The following is a 22127-nucleotide window of genomic DNA, read 5'->3' as shown; positions in this document are numbered from 1 at the left end:
TTGATGAGATCCCCTCTCAGCCTTCTCTTCTGCAGGCTGAACAGACCCAACAGTGGGCTAGGAAGATGATTAGGGGCCTAGAGCACCTTTGTTATGAGGAAAGACTGAGAGAGCTGGGTCTGTTCAGCCTGGAGAAGAGAAGGCTGAGAGGGGATCTCATCAATGTTTATAAATACTTAGTTCGAAGTTTTATACACTTCTTTAATAATGATATTATTTATTGCTTGACATAATTTGTTGTGTGTTCATTGTATTTTTCTTTTTAAGTAATGTTTGTGTGAGACTCTACTTAGCACTACATATCCTTTTCATAAGTAATTTTTCTGATATGGAAGGTTAGAAAATCTGTCACTAAACTAGTTACTCTGTTACAGATTTGTTGTTTGACAGTGACAGCAATGTGCCAAAATGCTTTATCCATCCTCAGACAAATAATATTCAAAATATTATGAGGAATGAACATTTTAAAGACAACAACAATCACAAAATCTTTAACGAGTTTTGCAAAGAATATGATCTTTATCCAACTCCTGTCTTCTACAGGTGAAGGACATCTCCATCACAGAGATAGTCTTGCAGTAGCTCTGAGGTAATTAAGCCTTCACCTCAGTGTTTCTATTTCTCTGTCTTTTCCTGAGGAAAAGTAAAAGTTTCAGGCATTTATTTAGATTTGAAATTGGAGACTACTTATTCTTTAAAAGTTACTTATTCTTTAAAAAGTTACTTTAAGTTTTCACCATAATGAGTACTCATTTCAGCTGGAAAGTTAGTTTTTAAATGCTATTTTAGAAATTCATTGTCAGCCACTGCTTAAAAAAATACATAAACAATGTGACAAATCTGTTTAGCCATAGACACAAGCCAAAATGGAGACATGTGAGTCCCAATGGTATCCTGCATATATTTGACTCTCTCTAGGATTTGTGACCTAGTACAGTATCTATTTTTAGGATTACATGCAACTGAAATCCTAGAATCGCTCATGCTAGGACAGAGGTGGGTGGTATTTTGGAAACCAAACTCACAAACAATTCCAAGTTTTACAGGTGGCCCCCTTCCCAAACTGGTCTGTACCAAAACTGACACTGAAGGTGGGATCTGGGTTTTGTATTTAGGTCCATCTATATTTTAAAAATTTATCCTTAGTGTGGCTTTTGCTTTTTCCTTCTTTTTCATTTGCCTTAGAGTTATCATCCAGTACTAGGGACTATGTTAGCTAAATGTCTCAGAGTGTAAAACTAAACAAAAGCAGTTGCTGCTCAGCCTTGTATCTCTACACCATTCAGCTAAACTATTCACAGGCTCCTAGCAGGCAAACTTCAGAAAGTTTCCAAACTTACATAAATTAATCTATAAAGAAATCTTCTGATGTGATTATGTCATTACTGGAGGAAATATATCTCATGTTTTATAATAATAAAACAATGGTTATTGCCATCTTGGTTTCAAATGTAGTTGTTTAGCTGTATTTTTATAATTTTATTTTTTATTATTTAAAAACAGTTTTACAATTACTAATTTCAGTTTCACAAATTGGATGATCCTGAATACTATGATTTATGCAAGGAAGAGCATAATTTTTCTGTCTGTGACTTATCTTGGGGGAGATTTTTAGGTTTCTTGATACTGATAATAGTGGGCTGTTTTAATATATACACACAATGTAAAACATATCTACTTATATTGTAAATTTATGGTTGAAAATCAGACAAAGGTATTTGAATTCATTCTCAAAATAACACAGCATTTAGACTTTTCAATTCCTCTCAGCTCTTGTGTTCATCCTTAGGAAGTTTGATAATCTCTCCTCCTATATTGATGCCTCACTTAGGTTGTGCCTCCTTTCACAGATGAGTGTCCCCAGTTAAAAGTCTGAATCAATTACTTAATCAAGTACTCTCTTTTATCAACGGAAAATATCTCTCAGTGTTACTGACTGTTCCTTTTCTCCCTATCATTAGTTATAAGCTTCCATAAAAGCATCCCACATACTGTCTTTCCCATCTAATAGTTCCGTATGTTATGGCTTTCTCTCCTCATATGGAAATCGTTCCAGGTCTCTAACTATTTCCATTGTCATATTGTCTTCTGGACCATTTCCATTTCTGCTATATTCCTTATGAAATTTGATGACTGAGATTTACTGAAGTAAAAGACGGAAGTGGTGTCGCTGATTTATGTATCACATTTTCCTATTTTCTATTTCCAAATAAACACCAGTTCTCACAGCATATTTTATGTTTTGAACATTAGTGTGCACACAGAGACTCATGTAAGACTATCTAAACTTCATATTTTTGTGTGAACTTAGAGTAGTTCCAGTTGTACTTCCCAGGATGAATAATTTTCCATCTTCAACATGTATTTCTATGGACTGAAGCTGGTATTATTCTCTGGTACAACCAAACGCTTTAGTATACAGCCTTCATTATTATTTTAACTTAAGCTGTCTGGTTCCTTTTTCAGCTGTGAATTTATTTACCAAAAAGGTTGGTGAGCTAGACTTGAACACAGAGTAAGTGGAAACATTTCTGCAATTATTTCTATTCAGGTTATTATCTTTAAAAAAAAAAAAAAAGGTATCCAAGGCAAATTCTGAACGTTTTAATACACAAAAAGTAAAGGAGTCCAAAATAAAGAGATTGAATTAAGCTATTAAAATTATGTTTAGACATCTAACCCTGTTGAACATCTTTTGCTTCTCAGAAGTAAAAAAAAAAACCTGAAAATTCAGGTTTTCAAGCACCTGAATTTGTACCCTGGACCCAAATCTTAAACATTCACTTCTGGAATCATCAAACAAAGTTTTTATAAGAAGCAGCTGAGGAAACAAAGTTTAGGAAAAATGTTGGGGGTTTTTTGTTTGTTTTGTTTTGTCTGTTTTTTGTTTGGTTTTGTTTCTTTTATGTTTTTTTTTCTTTGAATCAAATTCAAAATTATTATAAAATCTGTTTCTAGCCTTAAAGAGAATTTGCAGTATATTTCTGTATGAGAATAATATATCTTTCATTTTTATATTAATTTTAAAGTACTCCTGAGCTCTATTAGAACACTCTGGACACAGCTTTGCCAGGTTTCTTTGCCAAAAGACCATAAAATATTATAAAGGATTTGCATTGCATCACAATGTTTCTATACTGATATGACAACAGCCTACAATGAAGGATGTTATTTAATTCAAAATGCTGGGGAACAGTATAACAGAATAAGCAGAAGGGAACATTTACAATGAACATGAGGGGGAAAAAAAAGTTTTTCTGTTTTTTTGTTTTTTTAAAGTAGTCTATCAACATGAGCCTGAGCTTGCAACACTTCCAAAGGAAGAGATGTAATCCTCGTCACTGGAGCAGTTCAGATTCAAGCCACACAAGTTGCATGGGAATATATAGCAGAGAGTAAACCCACACTGCCTTGAGCTGAATAGTTTGAATGATCTAATATGTACTTCTGCCTCTTAAACCAAATACTGAATAACAATGCAGGTGACGAGGTTTTGATTGGGAGGATGGGGTTGTTGTTCAGGGGTTGAGTTTGTTTTTTTCTTTTTGTTTTTTAGATAATTTCTGGAACTTTGAGCTCTAGAATTCAAATGAGCAAATATACTGGATTCTTCAGGCTGGTGGCACTCCACCTCACACAGACTTCTTCCATCCACGCATTCACACTCACTGAATGACTAGCATCATTCGCACACCTACAGTTTCTGTTTACCAAGTACCCTTTCTTAGAAGGATTTTGATGGCATCTTCCCAGATATTTATTATTTCCTTTCCTCAGCTTGATTTCCCCCAGTGTTTTTAAGCCTCTGCATGCCATAGTAGGCACAGCTGTTAATCCCCTTTTAGCTGTTCTTCTTATCATATGCCTTTTCTCTTACATCCTCCCTTACATTTCTTCTTCCCTTTCTTCTGTATGACTGTCTTCATTTTCCTAGTTACTAATTTCTTCATTCTAGTGTCCCATTTCCATCCTTTACAGCGGTTTCTATTCATCCATCTCCTGGTTCTGAAGAAGGGCATTTCTTTCCAGAGACATTCTGCAGTGTCTTTAGCATTTGAAAATTGAAATCCTACCTGAATTTCTTAGTCTCTGAAAGAAATCTCTTTACTAAGAAAGGTAGACTTGAGGAGAATTGTCCTAGAGTCTTTGTCAATGCCTTCTTTCAAAACACGTTTCCTCTGTCTTTTGTGTATGTAGTGTGCCTAATGCACCCAGAAACAAACAAAGTTCAGCAAAGCAGAAGGAAGAAAAATGATCCCTTATTATAAATAAAATCTTATTCAAGAGAAGACATATTTTGGATGGCTACAGCACCATAAGTGCCTAAATCCAAGTTCATCAACATTATAACACATATGTATGTATAAAGCTCTGGGTTACTTTTCTTCTTTTAGTACCCCATTCTCTCCACTGATTGTAAAGAAAGTCCAGAGTAAATTATGTATAGGCACCTATGAAGTTAACGTCCACAGTTGGTTGGTTTAATCCCAGCAGAAGGAGAGAGATGCTCAGAGGCAAAAATCAGTATTGTTACGTGAAGTCAATGGAATTGTGGCCTACATTAACTACGGTCAAGATATAACGACTCAGTGATATTAAATTTGAAAAATCAAAAATGGTCGTTAGTGCAAGGGATAGCCTCAGCGCTGTCTGAACTTTGATTTCTGTGTTCTTATCAGCAATTTTTTCCTCAATTATAATGTAACTTTCTGTCTTGGAATAAGCTCGTTGAGATTTGCCCTTTCAAAAATTCAGGATTTACTTCAAAAGAAATTTCCTAGTGCTTCTAATGTTTTATAATGCTACTTTCTTACCTCCTTCCTTGGAACAGAGCGTGATCAGAGTGTGAACTGTATCCATCAATTCAAGCTGCTGTTTCTGCAGGACACTGTTGTTGTTTGTTGCCTTGTTTAACTGTTTCTCTAGTTCCTGGATTATGTTGCTTTGTCGTGTGACCAAGCTTTGTAGGTTCTCTTTTTCCTCCTTCAGAGTGTCCATCTCCTCTTTATGCCTTTCTTCCATTTCCAAAATTCTGTGCTCAAGTAAACTAAAATGGAATGAAACAATTAGTAGATATTATTTCATGCCAACATATTTATTAATACAGAAAACAGAACTATTTTATTTTTCACCATAGAATCCAGTACATAAATAATTTATTCTAAAAATGTCACATCTACAAATTTAGCCCACTGATTTCTTCTATCGAGCAGCCAAATAGAACTGCTCTCTAAGGTTCCATTTTGTGCTGTTTGAATTCTGTAGTGCTTAAAGTGCATGGAACTGCATGTCTATTTGCTAAACTCATCTATGCACATGAGCATAGGGCCATTAACACGTTCATATATTGAAGTTCAGGCAGAGAAGCCTGAGGCAGGCAAAGGACGGAGAAGAGCAGGAGAGTGAAGAGGATATCATTGGTAATATAGATGGGTCAATATGACAAGAGATGAAAATCAGGGGTAAACTAAAGAACAGTTTGTAACGGGCCTTACCACTTAATGGAAAAGAAGCATTAGGAGTTATGGGGTACCATCAAGGAATATGGAACCCACAATAAACATACCATATGAAGTGGTCTGTGAAGCTGGGAAGGATGAGTGGTGTCTGCTTTCACATCAAGAAAAGTACTGTTTCCCCAAAAGATAAATCAGAAGTTTTCATTTTAAGGTAGGATTCCCTTGTTTTCCTTGTGTACACACAAATACTGCCCCTGTGGCTTCTCTGGTTCCACAGAAGACTCCTCAGATAGAAAACTGTTGGGTATCACGCTAAGTGACCTGTTTACGTCAATTTTTATAAATAATTTTATGCGTATAGGGAAACATTTTCTCCTGACTAATATTCTTTTTCTAGTACCCTCTCCATCCTGAGTCAAAAATGTACAATTTAAAAAGATCAAAGCCAGGTCAGATTATATCTAGGAGAACAGAGGAGTTGTTGACATAAAAAACAGTTAATATCTGTCAACAGTGAACAAGAACTTTTTCAGGCTAGTGCTTTGATGCTGTGGTGGGAGTTTAGCAGAAAGATCTTATTCATATTAGATAAAGAAATTAATTCAATCCCTCTGCTACTTTCCATTCAGTAACTCTACTGTGTAAGCCAAAATAGGTGTTTCTCATGCCCATAAACCAACTGGTTGTTACAAACTTGCCAACAAACTGCTTCCTGTTAAAGTCATTTTTAGGTTTTATTTATTTGCACTCTCAACCCACCTTTGTTTTTACTTCTGGATAATAGATCAGTGGCAAAATGCCTGCATAATTTCAGGTCATTGAATCTAAGTGAAGAATGTAATAAAATCCATATGGAGTTTTTTTCTACTAGGTATCATGGAGCCTTAATATGAGCTGTTACAAATGATAACAATGAAAAGATTTGAGGCCCTGGATGTGCTGTACGAACTAGAGTAATATAAAACTTTTTTCTTTTTTTTTCTTTTTTTTTTCTTTTTTTTCTTTTTTTTTTCTTTTTTCTTTTTTTTTAAATATAATAAACTAAACAGCTTTTTTTTTTTTTTTTTTTTTTTTTTTTTTTTTTTTTTTTTTTTTTTTCTGAGATGTTATAAATGTAGGATTTACCTAACAGATATTGGAGAAAATTTACATTGTAACAGCAACATGAAATATACTTTGTGATATCAATATATCTTGTTCTGTGAAAACCAGAAAGATCTGGGTAAACAGGGAAAGAAAGGAAAGACAGGAAGGGAAAATACTTTTTCGTGGGGTCCCAAACACAAAACGGAACATTTCAAAAGGCTCATTAATTACTAACGAAAGCGTAACAAGATTCAGTGGGCTGAAATCAGATGATAGAAAGCTTCAATCTGAAAGAAAAAGTATGGATTCTGAAGGCAAAACCAATAAATTATTCTAACACCTTACCAGGCCTGTAGCTGATTTTTTTATTCATTTGAACTCTAACAGTAAACATGATGTGTTTATGCTCTAGACTCACATGGATTTTTTTGAGAACTTGTTTTATGCAGAAGGTTATTTAGGCAGAAGTGGTCGAAAGTGTTCTGATGGAACTGGTTTCAGTCATAAAATACCATTCAACAAAATACAAAGAAAAAAATCCATGTAAAATTTATCAGTTCTGTCCACATTTTCATGGAAATTATTGAAATTCTCATTTTGACTCTGGATTTTTACTCTTCTGAAAGCCTATAAGTTCTATCAATGCACTTAGGATAGGAATGAGGTGAGCCCTGGGCACAGTCTATGGTAGAATGGGTGCTAGGTGTGGCCACATCCCAGCCTGACATGTTACAGTCCATCAAAAATGTTGTGTATTCTCAGTGTTAGAGAAGATGCCATTCTTAAAGCCACAATATTGCTTTATAGTTAAGTGGTAAGTAAAGACAAAAAAGTCCCCTTTATCTTTGTCTGTATTCTAATATAGTATGGGATATTTCCCTAATCCCACAGCAACCTATATGAATGTCCACGTCTAAATGATTTCCGTATCTGAATGATTTCATGTAAAAGAAAGAGCCTTTGACAGCTACAATCTGTTCATTGCATTATTTGTTTCCCACCGTAGCCTTCCCAAGACCATAGTAAATGAAACCATGGTGATGACAGCCTTATTTGTAGCAACTCTGGCCATGTCAAGCAAGAAGGAAGAAGCGGACAATATTTAGAGCTTCCCCATTTGGTGTCTACAGAGACAGACAGCAAGCAGATGTTTTATGGCTTTAGTAATAATATATCCTAATATTTATGAGTGGTTTGTCAACAACAACAACATATGGTGGAAAGGTGGGAGTGCCACAGCACTTGGTTCCTTTACAGTTTTCTATGTAGATTATAAGTCCTGTTAGTATAAACTGCAAAACTAAGCTATTTTAAGGAATGTGTATATATTTATGCAAAGATTTTTCTATATCCATAAATCTACAACAGATAAGAATAAGTCCTGAGGATAGGACCACTCCCTGTATTCCTGGGAGAAATCCAAAACGTTAACTGTGCTTTACTAAGAATCAGTGAGAAACCTTTGGTCAGAGCTCCCAATGAACAAAACCAAACACTTCACATAGAGTGTGGATTTCTGCACTGGCCTGTTCCAAAAGGAAGAAATCCCTGAACAACATGAAAAAAAGCTGCTCCTATGGCCTTTGGCCAGATTTTTTCATTTGTACAGTTACATACATATATATTACAGCTCACTTAAATATTTTTTAAAGTGCTAGAAGCTGGATCAAAAAATGTTAAGATAAGTTGAAACCAATACAAATATATTTAGATTTTACTTTTTTTTTTCATGGTTGTGAGACATCTCTATTCTCTCTTTTTTCCTTGTGATATCCGACAATTTCTATAAGACATATACAATGAAGAAATAACTTTGCTGAGTGCTTAGTAAGGATATTTTCTCAATTTTTTACAGAGGAATTGGGAAGACAGAGTTAAAAAGAATATATTTCTACTATTTTTCATTAATGATTATTGCTGACATAAAATATTAAAGGAAACAAAAAGAAGGCTGTCTCTATACGAAATAATACAACAATCTATAAAGGTTGACTGAAACTGTGATATAACATTCTTTTATAACACTTTTCAGTAAAATGTTATGGCCGTGATGTACTGACTGACTTTTTTACAATAAGTGTACATTTTACAATAAATGTACATCCTATACATTTGAAAATCCTATACACTTCTTGTATGTTTGAAATTCCTATATGTTTGAAAACGTTACTGACCTGGACATATGAAGCAGTCATGGGAACTCACAATGAAAGTAAATCACCATTTCCTAGAAGCACCACATATATACATGTATATATACTCATGTACATACACATCTGTATGTGTTTTTTTGATAATTGCAGCCTTCAATTTGGGGAAACAAATCAGGCATTTGGGGAACAGAATGAAGTTGTGAAGAAAGAAACGTTAACATGGATAAATATAATATTGTCCATTGGACAATGACTCTTTGTAGTGATTATCTAGAAGACAATTAAATTGAAAGCAAACACACACCCCCCAAACTCAGACAGACTTAATTTTCCTAAAGGTTAACCATGTCTTGGTGTCTAACCTACAGATCTTGGCGAGGCTAGGAAACTATTTTCAACCACAAAAACATTGTGTTAACTTTCTCAGGATATCAGCCAGGGGCATGTCTCAGTGCAGCTGTGCTGTGTCCAGCTGATTCAGAGAAAGGGAGGGCAGAAGGCCTGTACACCAGTCAAAGAATGACCTGCAGTGAAAGCCACTGTCATTTTGAAAGGTGACAAAGTAGAACATATAGAAAGCACTCTGGTAACTCTCTGGGGAGGAAGGAAACTCTGGTTTAGACAATCTGCCTTATGAGGTAGTTAGTTTATTCACTAACCCATTCCAGACCACAGCCATTGAAGAGATTTCTTTTTTATCTTTGTTTTCAGAAGCCTCAGTTTAGACATGTGAGAACAGCATCAGATCTTAGATATTGACATCTTTAACATTAAAATAATATTTTTAAAAATCTAGATCTATTTAAAATACAGATGAAAATATTTACTTTTTTGAGCTATTCAACAAAGAAAGACATGTAACATCACACTAGAAAAAAATTCTTTGGCCATATACATATATATATATATGATTCTTTTGGCTGGGAGGACAAACAGGTAGAGGATTTAAATGCTTACTTTTGAGTCCAAGAACAGTATTTTCTCATTGAGACACCTTCTTTGTACTTGCTTTTACATGAGTGAAATCATCTCTGTATTTTTAAGTGCTGACCACTCACACTTACTTTGGTGATCTGATATTGTCTGATCAGTTTAAGGAAATATAAAAATATATGTCCCCATATTTCTCAAGGCCAGTAAAGTAATTGGACACCTAACATCAGTGAGCCTATTTTTTATACCAGTGACAAGATAATTACATTGAAATCACAAAAGTGAAGCAAAAAATCTGGATTTATCTTTTTAGTATATGCAAATTCTGCAAAGAGACATATTGCATTTCCTCTTCTTTCACACAGATGGAAATTCAAGAATCATTCTTGAGTCCTTGCTTTTCACAGGATACAACAGTCCTGAACATGTTAATCTAGTCTGAATGTCTGCAAATTCAAGCTGGATTTTATGTTAAAATTTCACTTGTACTATTTATTGTTGGAAAATCCAGAATTCCATTATATTTTTCCTCTTTTTTTTTTTTTTTTAATTTGAGTAAGTAAAAAGTTATTTTCACACTCGCATATTGAAACAAATGGCACACAATAAGTTAAATACAGATGGTACACTCAGAAAAAAAAAAGTGGCTCATAAAGACACTTAACTGGGGAAATCTTTCAAGAATAAATCAAAATAGTTTTTAGAAAGCTCTTGTGGGAGAAAAAATGGCAATGGAAGAAACCACCATTTACATTATAGTGGGTGGGAACCCACAAAACTAAATTATTTATGGCATGAGAGCATTCAATAGAAACATGATTCTGGGGCAAATGTGACTCTACTTATGCCATGGAATATCTTTCACTTCAGTGAGATGAAAAGAAAAAAATTGGCCACTCTTCTCAGTAGAGGCAGGAAGTAAAGAGAAAGGCCAAGAATAGATATATTTCTAGTCTAAAGAACACGCATTGGTCCCCTGTTGATATGCAGTGCTTATTTTATTTAAGGATAATATACAAGTTACTGTAGTACATCAACAATCAGTTATTATTACTATAAGATTATGCGTTACTTTCATCCAAAATCCAGTTATTTGAAAGTGATTAAGATCATTATTTTTATTTTATACAGAGAAATTTTAGCACAGAGAAAGAAATTATCAGCCCACAGTACACCATCTGTTTTGATTATTTTTGAGATGATAATAGTTCCTACACTCTTTCCCACTGTGGTGTACGACTACTGCAAAAGAAAGGCCCTTCCCAAAATAGCTTACAGTTCACGTAGGCAATGTGGACAAAAGGAATTTTCTCTATTTTATTGATGTGAAAAAGATATGGAGAGGGATGAAGACTTTTTAACTGCAAACAACTAATGAACGTAGACTAATAGGTAATCTGGAAGTACTGTTTAAAGTTAAGCAAGTTAAAATCATTGGCGTGTCCAGAAACCTAGTATCTGCTGAGATCACCAAAACTTGTCCCACAGTGAACCTGACACACACATAATTGATTTCAGGATTAGGACCTACAAGACTAAGATTACACAGTTCTGTTTTACGAGTAGATGACGATATGGGAGCTGATGATCCATGTTTTAGTGCGATCTTCATAATACTGCCCTCTCCCTGATTTTATCACTACCAAGGAGAGAGTAACAGAAACCAAAAAGTGCATGCCAGGTTCTTGCTTCATTACAATATGAAACTTCATGTGCTTTTTCCTTTATCCATATAAAGCTATACTTTTGAGAGAAACAACTGGGTATAAAATGTGCTTTTTAACAGACCTCTCCTTTTATTCTGAAAATGCAAGGCAGACCATTTTGTCATGTCACAGACCATTTCATCATAATGTCAACCAAGTCAAAGGTGAACTTTAGTAAAACTTATTTGTTTATTGACATGAAGGCTTTACACCCTGACACATTGTTAAGATAAATAAATAAATACAGATTGTTGAGTATACAAGACTCAGTCTCTTGAGCACCCAGTAAAAATTTGTTACCAACCAGACTGCAGCAGATAAAAATGCAACTATTTATATACTTAACTAATGTCTGTGTTAATCCTAAATTGAAATAGGCTTGTGAACTATGTAGAATAAACTGTGTCCTGCACATGCCTACTCTCTCTGTGGACTACAAGGAGAGCCCACCTACACAGTTTAGGTGAATTACTTAATTTTGAAATGGCCGAAGTCAAGGTTAATCCCATACTAATCTATTCATACTTCCAATTAGTAAATGGAAGTCTGTGGAATTCAAGAGTTTCCAGTGAAATACAAGTTGTCCAGAATTAGTGGTTTGCTGGAATTAGTGGTTATAAATAGTTGTTGGATTAAATACATTAAATTGGTTTTCATAACCAGTAGCAGTCATGCTATATTATTTGACCAGCTTTTTAACTAGACATATCTAGCAAACACATTTCTTTGCAACAACAATTTCTGTTTTTCATCATTATTTAGTTCTTCACATTTTTTTCCCCAGTAGCTCCTTACCTATTGTGGTGCTAGTCTTCCCTACACATAAACCTGGGCAAGGTCTCTGCCTCAGTTGCTGATTCTTGTCCAGCAGCCCCAGAGTCATGTTGCTTTTTTTGGCAAAATGTCTGATCTCAGTTTAAATGGTCCACTAAAGCTTGCACAAGATGCTTCAGTAACTACCTCAATTTTAAAGCTGTTTGTCTTATTTCAATGTCAAATATAGATCCAGGACACAGAAGCCTTAGTCCTAGTCAGACTTAACCTCACAGTTGTTCTTTCTAGAAGGGAGCTGAGAGTGAAGCTGTGGAGTGAGAGCACTCTGTGTTTTCCCTGCTGAATCCTGGCTGTCACAGAGGCAGGATGAGAGCCTTAGGTCTCCAGAAGGGCAGCTGAGAAGGAATATGGCTTTACACACTGTATTGAGTGGAGGTGACCATGTCTGGGCAGCCTGGGGGCTGCAGGGGTCACCTTTGTGAGGAGAGGCTGGGGCTGCCCCATGCCATGCACAGCCTGTTCCAGCCAGCTCCAATGGACCTGCTGCAGGGCACAGCTGAGCCCCACAGCCAAGATGGTTGTGCCTCTGGGAAACCATGCTCAAGGAGAGGTAAAACCACCACATGACAGTGTGAAGAGTGAGGGAAAAATGTGAGAGAAAACAATGCCACAGACACTGATGTCAAAGAAGGAGAGGAGGAGGCATTGGAACAGAGATTCCCCTGCAGCCCATGGTGCAGCCCATGGTGAGGCCAGCTATCCCTCTGCAGCCCATGGAGGTCCATGTTGGAGCAAAGATCCACATTCAACCCGGGGAGGACCCCTCACCAGAGCAGGTGGATAGGATTGTAGGAGGCTGTGAACCTGTGGGAGGCCTGTGCTGGAGCAGATGGACAAATCCAGAAGGAATCTGCAGCCTGTAGAGAGCCCACGTTGGAGCAATCTTATCCTGAAGGACTGCAGCAGTGTGGAAGAACCACTCTGGAGAAGGGAAAGTGTGAGGAAGGAGAGGCAAACTGTTGTGAACTGAGCACAACCCCCATTTCTCATCCCTGCACTGCTTGGGGTAGAAGGAGATAGAAGAATCAGGAGTGAAGTTGAGCCTGGAAAGAAGGAGAAGGGGAGAAAGATCTTTTTGGTTTTGTTTTTATTTCTCACTATCCTACACTGTTATTAACTGTCAGTAAGTAAGGCTCTTTTGCCTATGACAGTAACTGGTAAGTGCTGTCTTTATCTCAATCACAAGCTTTTTCATCATATTTTCTCCCTTGGTCATGTTGATGAGGGGGAGTGAGAGAGTGGCTGGATGGATGTCTGGCAGCCAGACAAGGTCAACCCACCACACATACTCTGAGATAATGGATTACTAAATCCGGTGACTTCAGGTACTGAGTCCCCGTGTCACAGAAACACCTCTTTTACAGAGGTGTAGCACAATGAGGGACAATACTGAAACTTCTTGACTATCTCTTCACTGCTTAAAAAGTTATGTGCTGCTAAACAGTTTTTTCTTCAATTTCAACATAAACCCCAAATGCTTATCATTCACTTCTTCTTTAAAAGGAACATGGCTCCAAGGCTGCTACATACTGAGACAAAAGGAAGAGGGAGATTTTTCTATATGTTATATTTTTGTATCCATTAAAATTAGGAAGATGAATTACTGAAGATTTTCAGTTTCTTATGTACTTTAAGGTAGTCGATAATCTTATGATTCATTATTAATATTTTTCTATTGGAAGGTGCTCATACAAGCTATCCTTGTGCTTTTTGGTAACAGGAACTGTGGTCGTATGACTATGTTGTCATGAAGCAAACTGAGATGTAAACTTACAGTGCACATCGGAAGTGATAAAAACCAACTTTCGTTTATCATATAGGAACTAAAACAGTGTAAGTTCACACCCTAGCTCTTTTTGCTATTTCATAAATATTATCCTACTTTCCACTTATCATATTTGCTTCTTCCATTTTATCAATTGCTTAGAACAAAGTATGCACAGATCACTTTGTGATGAACAGAGAAAGAATGTAAGACACTGACTACTCATGCTTACCTGTTTTTCTCATGAATTTTCAGGATTTCATGTGTCTGTTGTAGCAGCTGTTTTTCTAACTTGTACGTTGACAGTGAATTTTCCAGTAGCTGAATCTCAAGTCTGGATGTTTGATTTAGCACCTTAAGGATAAATTAAAAACATTAATGTTTATACTGTCCTGGTTATGTTGTTATAGCAACATAATGTGACGATTTCATTCTGATTTGATGATTCGTCAAAAATTGTTTCTAAATCCTTTTCTAACCTCAGCTGTTCAGCTGGTGCAAATGAACTCAATCAAGCTACACTGATACGTACCAGCTGACATTCTGGCACCCTGTTTACTGTAGAATAATACTAGGGCGGCAGAAAAGGGAAAGATGACTGCCAAATAAGCTTTATTTCAATGGAAAGAACAAGAGACATGCCTCAAACATGCATTCTGACAAAACATTCTTAAACCAGATGAGTGCGAGAGTACTTGAACTGAAGCCAAAGAGTTGCATCTGCTGTTTCGTAAATAGAGCTCCTACTTTAGCTTTCCCCTGCATTCTCTCTTTTGCAGTGTTGGCAGAAGTCTGGTGTCTGCTCATGTTATCACTACTTGCACTCTCACACAGATTTTTAAGATGAAGGCTATAATCCTAAACATTGCTTTATGCAACTGGCTTTCACTTTAGGGGTAATCTGTATCAATAGCAGAAGTTTTACTGAGTACATGAGACAAAAAGAATCCTTTTAACTAGATGAAAGAGGATAGATTCTAACAAAAAATAGTTCAAAAGTAGAAATAACAGAATGTTTTCATAATATTATCTAATGTTAGCTGATTTTGTGGGTATATCATTGTTCATCACATAAAATCTAAAGGAGTGTGTGTAAATCATTTTTGTATGTATATGTGTACACAAGAGCTGAGATGCAATCACTTCTGGAACTGAGCATGATTCCTCTTTAACAGAACATATCAGACTTTTTTGGAAGAGTATTTACAGTATTATCACAGAATTACATGGTAACATTTTCTCACGCATGCCTAATAGGAATTTTTTGCAGAACATAAAAGAAAAAGAATTAATCTCAAACTCAATCATAGAGTCATAGAATCATAGAATCATTTCAGTTGGAAGAGACCCTCAGGATCATGGAGTCCAACCATAACCTAACCTAACCTAACGCCAGCACTAACCTGTGTCCCTAAGAACCTCATCTGAATGCCTTTTAAACCCCTCCAGGGATGGTGACTCCACCACTTCCCTGGGCAGCCTGTTCCAATGCCTGACAATCCTTTCCATGAAGAATTTCTTCCTGATATCCAATCTAAGCCTCCTCTGGTGCAATTTGAGGCCATTTTCTCTCATCTTATCACTTGCTACTTGGGAGACGAGAACACCCTCCATGCTACAACCTCCTTTCAGGTAGTTGTAGACAGCGATAAGGTCTCCCCTCAGCCTCCTTTTCTCCAGGCTAAACTGCCCCAGTTCCCTCAACTGCTCCTCATCAGACTTGTGCTTCAGACCCCTCACCAGCTTCATCACCCTCCTCTGAACTCTCTCTAGTATTTCAATGTCCTTCTTATGATGAGGGGCCCAAAACTGAACACAGTATTCAAGATGGGGCCTCACCAGTGCCAAGCACAAGGGCACCATAACTTCTCTCATCCTGCTGGCCACACTATTTCTGACACAAGCCAGGATGCTATTGGCCTTTTTGGCCATCTGGGCACATTACTGGCTCATATTCAGCCATCAACCAACACTTCCAGATCCCTTTCTGCCAGGCAGCTTTCCAGCCACTTTTCACCAAGCCTGTAGCGCTGCCTGGGGTTGTTGTGACCCAAGTAGAGGACCCAGCACTTGGTCTTGTTAAACCTCATACAGCTGTCCTCAGCCCAATGATCCAGCTGGTCCAGATCCTTCTGTAGAGCCTTCCTACCCTCCAGCAGATCAACACTCCCACCCAATTTGGTGTCTTCTGCAAACTTACTAAGGGTGCACTCAATCCCCTCATCCAGATCATTGATAAAGAAATTAAACACAACTGGCCCCAATACTGAGCCCCAGGGAATACCACTCATGACCGGCCACCAACTGGATTTGGCTCCATTCACCACAACTCTTTGGGCCTGGCCCTCCAGCTAGTTCTTTATCCATCGCAGAGTACACCCATCCAGGCCCTGAGCTGCCAGCTTCTGCAGAAGAATGCTGTGGGATACAATGTCAAAGACTTTACTGAAGTCTAAGTACCCCACATCCACAGCCTTTCCCTCACCTACTAGGTGGGTCACTTTGTCATAGAAGGAGATCAGGTTGGTCAAACAGGACCTGCCTTTCATAAACTCATGTTTACTGGGCCTGATTGCTTGGTTTTCTTTTATGTGCCATGTGAGGTCACTCAGGATGATCTGCTCCATGACCTTCCCTGGCACCAAGGTTAGACTGACAGGTCTGTAGTTTCCCAGATCCTCATTCTGGCCCTTCTTGTAGGTGGGTGTCATGTTTGCCAACTTCCAGTAAACTCAGAGCTCCCCAGTTAGCCAAGATTGCTGACAGGTAATGGAAAGTGGCTTAGTGATCACTTCTGCCAGCTTCCTCAGCACCCTTGGGTGTATCCCATCTGGCCCCATAGACTTGTGGGTGTCCAAGTGCTGTAGCAGGTCACTAACCATTTCCCCTTGGATTATCAGGGCTTTATTCTGCTCCCCATCCCTGTCTTCTGGCTCGGGGGCTGGGTAACTGGAGCACACCTGTTCTGACTGTTAAAGACTGAGGCAAAGAAGGCATTTAGTACCTCAGCATTTCCCTTATCTTCTGTCACTATGTTTACCCCCGCATCCATCAGGGGATGAAGATTCTCCTTAGTCCTCCTTTTGTTGCTGATGCATTTATAGAAACATTTCTTGTTGCCTTTTACAGCAGTAGCTAGCTAGGCTCAGCTCTAGTTGGGCTTTGGCCCTTCTAATTTTCTCCCTGCATAACCTCACAGAATTCTTGTATTCCTCTTGAGTACCCTGCCCCTCCTTCCAAAGGTAATAAATTTTCTTTTTATTCCTCAGTTCCAGCCATAGCTCTCTATTCAGCCAGGCCAACCTTCTTCCCCGCCTGCTTGCCTTCTGGCACATGGGGACAGCCTGTTCCTGCTCCTCTAAGATGACCTTCTTGAAGGGAGACCAGCCTTCCTGGACTCCTTTTCCTTTAGGACTGCCTCCCAAGCGACTCTGCCAACCAGCCTCCTAAATATATTAAAGTCTGCCCTTTGAAAGTCCAAAATAGCAGTTCTGCTGACCATCCTTCTAACCTTTTCAAGAATAGAAATGCTTTATTTTTGTTTGAAATGGTTCATGTTCACAGAGCAACTTGAGGTGTCCTTTTTTAAGAGTACAGAAGTTGAAAATATTGTATAATGAATTGTAAGTATGCAGCCATTACATTGTTCAAGATGGAAATATTTGGAAGAGTCAGGAAGCATCACCACAGTTTCAGAGGGACTTGGCAGAAAATGAAGGTTACAAAGGTTGGCAAGGGGTAAAAAGACAGGAAAGCACAAACAGATTTACAAAGAGGATACATCTGTGAGCCAACCTACAAAATATCCGTAGTGCTTCAGGTAGAAAAGGAAGGCTAAAGGGAATCTATGGGATTTTAGATAGATCAAGGATTGGGAAGGGTCAGTGAGAATTTAAGGAGACGGAGGCTCTATATTCAGTCCTTCAGACTCCTCCGTACTCTGGTATGAGGACTTCTTATTTCAGGCATGAGATCCTGACTTGCCTTTCTCCTCCTTGTATCCTACAGTCACATCTCTGCCATGCAACTGGCTACCTCCATGACTACCAAGGGCAGCCTCTTTTAACTTTCTTGAGCGACCTGCACCATTCTTTTCTGATTGATGGTAGAGCCAGGGACTTTTTCATACTACTGAAAGAGGGGAGGTGGGAGATGCCATCACTGAGCTGAAAGTCGGAGCAAGTACTGCAATAAGGAAGAACCATGCTCACTGATATCTTGAACATCCCTTAAATTCTGCAGCAATAGGTGTAGAAGGAGGAAGTCATTCACTCCCTCATGCAGTTGCCAATGATGCCTCTACCTTGAAGTGGTTCATCAAAGGAAAAGTGAGACAGAGGGAATTCACATTTTGTCTCTTACCTGCTTAAAGGAGGAAAACATTAATGAGTACTTAACATTTACACCTATGTAGGTCTTTTGGGATATAAGAAGAGTTCCTACACCTGCTTTTTCTTTACTGAACTGAAGATACTCCAGTCCACAGGTCTCCACCTCCAATGTTTCCACTTAGATATTCTGTTAATATGGAATTAAAGATTTTCCCTAACATTTTCATAAGTCAATATACTATGTTTTAGAAAATGTGGTCATTTGAGATCACAACATTTACAAGTGAATGTTGATCTGTTAATAAAGATGTAGAAAAAATGGTGCAGGGAACCTGCAGTGGATCTGTCTTCCATAATTTCTGTTGTTTCTCTGTGTATTGTAATATAAGTATGTAATAACTCAGTAATGATATTGTAAATATAAGAACACTAGAACAGAAAATATGATCTTCCAAGAAGTACATATGTTTCTAGAACAAACTAAATAAATGCAATATTTTAATTCCCCTGTTCTAAATGAACAACAAATGCAGTGCAGCTGATATTATACCACATGCTATGAAGACCAAGAGGAAGTTGGTAAAAACGATGAATACAAATATGATAAAAATTACTGATAAAAGACTTTAAAAGGGAAGAAGTCATATGTATCTTTGCAATGAGCACAGTATGAAATTGTACTCTGTGTTATGACAGTGATACTCTTGTCACTGTAATCACAACAGTAATTTTAGTGCTAGGAATCATATTGAGATAGCTCTTTAAATTCATATGAAGTTATACAATTTTACAGAAATAACAAATACACAGTGTTTTATGAAGAAGCTGATGCCTGTCCCTCTCTTCACAGTTTAAAAGCTGAAAACATGCGCTACTTTTCAAAAAACTGGAAACATCTTGCAGAAAATAAACAAACTTCCTTGTAATAGTAAAGAAGCAAACAACAGAGATCAAAGACTGTTTTAGCCTGAAACTCATTATTTAGCTTGACACATGTATCATTCACAGTTGGTAGCTGGGCTTTTTATTTGAAGTCAAATGCTGATTTAGTTTCCTGGATAGTGCTGCCCACCTTGCATGCCCAGAGCTAAATATACTAACAAAGGAAATCAAAAGAAAGACACATAGCAAGGTTCAGTCATCACCACTGTGTATGTTTCTTGGAGCCTTGTGTTGAAATGTTTTGTGTGGTGGTCCATTAGAAAAGGAAGAGGATGGGAAAAGGTCCCTGCAATAAACAGGTTTTAGAAAACTGCTCTGGGAACATACCTGGGTTTCAACATCCGTGAGTTTTCTCGTCTGCTCTGCTGTCTGGCTGAGGAGACTGGTCCCTATCTCGAGCATGGTGGCGGTGTGGTTCTGCACAGCATTCTGCTGCAGCTGCACCATCTCAGATTTCATGTTTTCCACAATGTAGTTCTCAAGCTGTGAAAGAGAAAAGGTTTTAGCTGTGGTATTTTTACCTGTTTAGGCATTTTGGTGACATGAGGGTGCATAGCTGGCATTCTTGCCAAAAGGGGAAATTTCAGTGTTTTCAGGGGGAGCCCAAGTCTCAGCTGACCCTGTGACTGTTGGAAAAGGGACCTGACTGGGTAACCCCTTGCAGTCACACAGTCCCAATGTTTTTCCAAGAATCATGACCTGCTGTCATGAGCTGGAGCAGGCCTTGCCTGCTTCCGTCTGTGTCAAGGTTGCAGTGAGCATTTGCGGTAGAGATGTCATGACAGCTCCAAAAGGAACCCCTAAAAGAAAAAAGTTCACTACGGGGAAGTGCCCTGCCCACTTGTACATCATAACTTACATGGGAGTCCTACCAGGAAGAGATCCTACCATATCCTACCTCCCCTGGATTTTTCCTTTCTCACAGACATTCAGTAATACGATTTTTTTTGCTGGGTTAGATCCCCCCAAAGAGTTTCACAAACTCAGCAATTAACGCATTTTAGTTTAGCTGTGACCGAAAAATTGTACATTAAAGGAAGGGAGACACTGTCGTGGCAATAAAAGAAAGAAGCTGTTGATCAAAAAGCGTAGAAAGCTGTTTTGCTCCTTTGCTTTTGTTTTGACGTTTTTTGGCTTACATTTGCAGCCTGTTGAACACAATCTGAATTAGGACCCTCTATATCAGCTGAGCACGCCAGAGAGAGGGTCACTTTTTGTTTCAGTTGGTTTTAGTTAACACAGGCAGGGTCATTCCCTTTTAGCTACCTGGATCCTCGCCCAAACCATAAACCCAGGACTAGTCTGCAACATGATGGGATTGTTGCTTACTTATACAAGCATTGTTCTGGCACCTTGCTTGACATGCTCCATGAAGTATTAACATAAAGAAAGGTGGCCTAGAACGTTGTTCTCAATACCTTTCACTGAAATCAGCTGCCCTCCAGCTGATTTGCACCCAGTGAAGATTTGGTACTCAATTTCATTTTGTGACTGATTTTATGGTTAGCTGATTCCAGACTTAGCAACTACTGTTTTAGCTAACAATTTTAATCACATTGGACCTGTTTTCACAGCAGTAAGCATGTTTCATTGTGAAAGGTAAGTTGCACAACTAAAGTGTAAGAACCAGATGGAGCCGATCTGAAGACTAAAGAAAGGAGGAGGAGTCAGATATGCAGTGTAATCAATAAGAAGAGCTGCTTTCATCTTATCTATAATCATTCCTGTGCTTAGGGGTAACTACTGCTACATGTTCTGATGAGCCACATCAGCTGAGCTTACAAAAGATTTATTACAAATTTGATCATTTATGTGCGCCTCCTACTAGTTTTAAAAATAGTTTTACAGAGAAAGAGCACTGCCACAAAGTAAAATATTTTCTGCATAAGACAGTGGTTCATGGTTTGTTTGTTCTCCACCTTGGAGAAGCACTTAATATCGAGATGATCAAAAACAAAGTGGATGTCCTACGGTTTCAGACAACAGAAACATTTGCTTGAATTGCCAGGTAACTACTCTGGACTAGAAACCTGCAGGGTGTTTTAAGTGGTAGGGAAAATCTATTGTTGAATACTCTGATAAGTATTAAAAAGGGATTAAACAGACAAGGAAAATTGTATATGACAAAACAACGTCTGCTTCAGATGTCACCATTTTCAACTCCCGGTGTAAATTTACTTTATTTCAGTTTATTAATGAGATATATGTTACAGGTATTAAGATAGTTCATGGGAGATTTTAAAGATCCATCACATTTCTACACAATGCTTTTATGTTCAGAAGTACTATGCCCGTATATCTCTTTCACACCAGATAATGTATTTTTAGCCAGCCTTTTCTCCTTGTTATTATATATATATGTATATATATATATATATATACATATATATAGATATGGGTTTTTTTTACTATCCCTTGGTTGAAAATAATCCCTTTGAAAGAGCCCCACAAACTGCATGATTGTGCTTCTCCATATTATGGTCCAGATGCTGTAACACCTGATTCCTATGATTCTACGATTCTATGTACGCAATGGATGCCTGGGAAAATCCATGCAAAAAGATAGTGGCTGTACTTATTACACATCAGAAATTAGATGTTTTCACACATCAGTAAAAAAAAACACAGATAGGGATCTAAATATAAAAAGACGAAAAGACGTTTCTATTACTAAGTAAATATTTTGCCTGTTATTTTACTCACATTACAGAAAGGACAGTGTTTGAAAGAGCTAACTGCATCTGCATGGTGCTACAGCAGGTTATGACTAGCAAGAACAGGCATAGACTGAAGCATATTGGATAACTTGTACATTTAATTATTGTAGTCTAACACACTCCTCTGGGTATTCACTCTTGGGGAATTGCCCTTAGTTACTCACCCCTAAAACAACCTCTGGTTGAATCTGAGACTGACTC

At 37.8% G+C, this 22127-nt stretch overlaps 1 protein-coding gene across 2 annotated transcripts in view; it reads right to left on the bottom strand.

Annotated features, from left to right (window-relative positions):
• The window catches only part of ANGPT1 (angiopoietin 1), a 157321-nt gene that overhangs the window by 69819 nt on the left and 65375 nt on the right, over window positions 1-22127 (bottom strand). For both annotated transcript variants that reach the window (XM_082045109.1, XM_082045108.1), the window contains exons 2-4: window positions 19537-19692; window positions 14169-14290; window positions 4815-5047 (exon numbers count right to left, since the gene is read on the bottom strand). In XM_082045109.1, coding sequence (XP_081901235.1) covers window positions 4815-5047; window positions 14169-14290; window positions 19537-19692 — 511 coding nt within the window. The remainder of the gene's footprint in view (window positions 1-4814; window positions 5048-14168; window positions 14291-19536; window positions 19693-22127) is intronic.

This window comes from Streptopelia decaocto (assembly GCF_964273445.1).
Source record: "Streptopelia decaocto genome assembly, chromosome: 2".
Taxonomy (NCBI): domain Eukaryota; kingdom Metazoa; phylum Chordata; class Aves; order Columbiformes; family Columbidae; genus Streptopelia; species Streptopelia decaocto.
The sequence above is the reverse complement of the archived record's forward strand: the minus strand, read 5'-3'. Positions and strand labels throughout refer to the sequence as shown.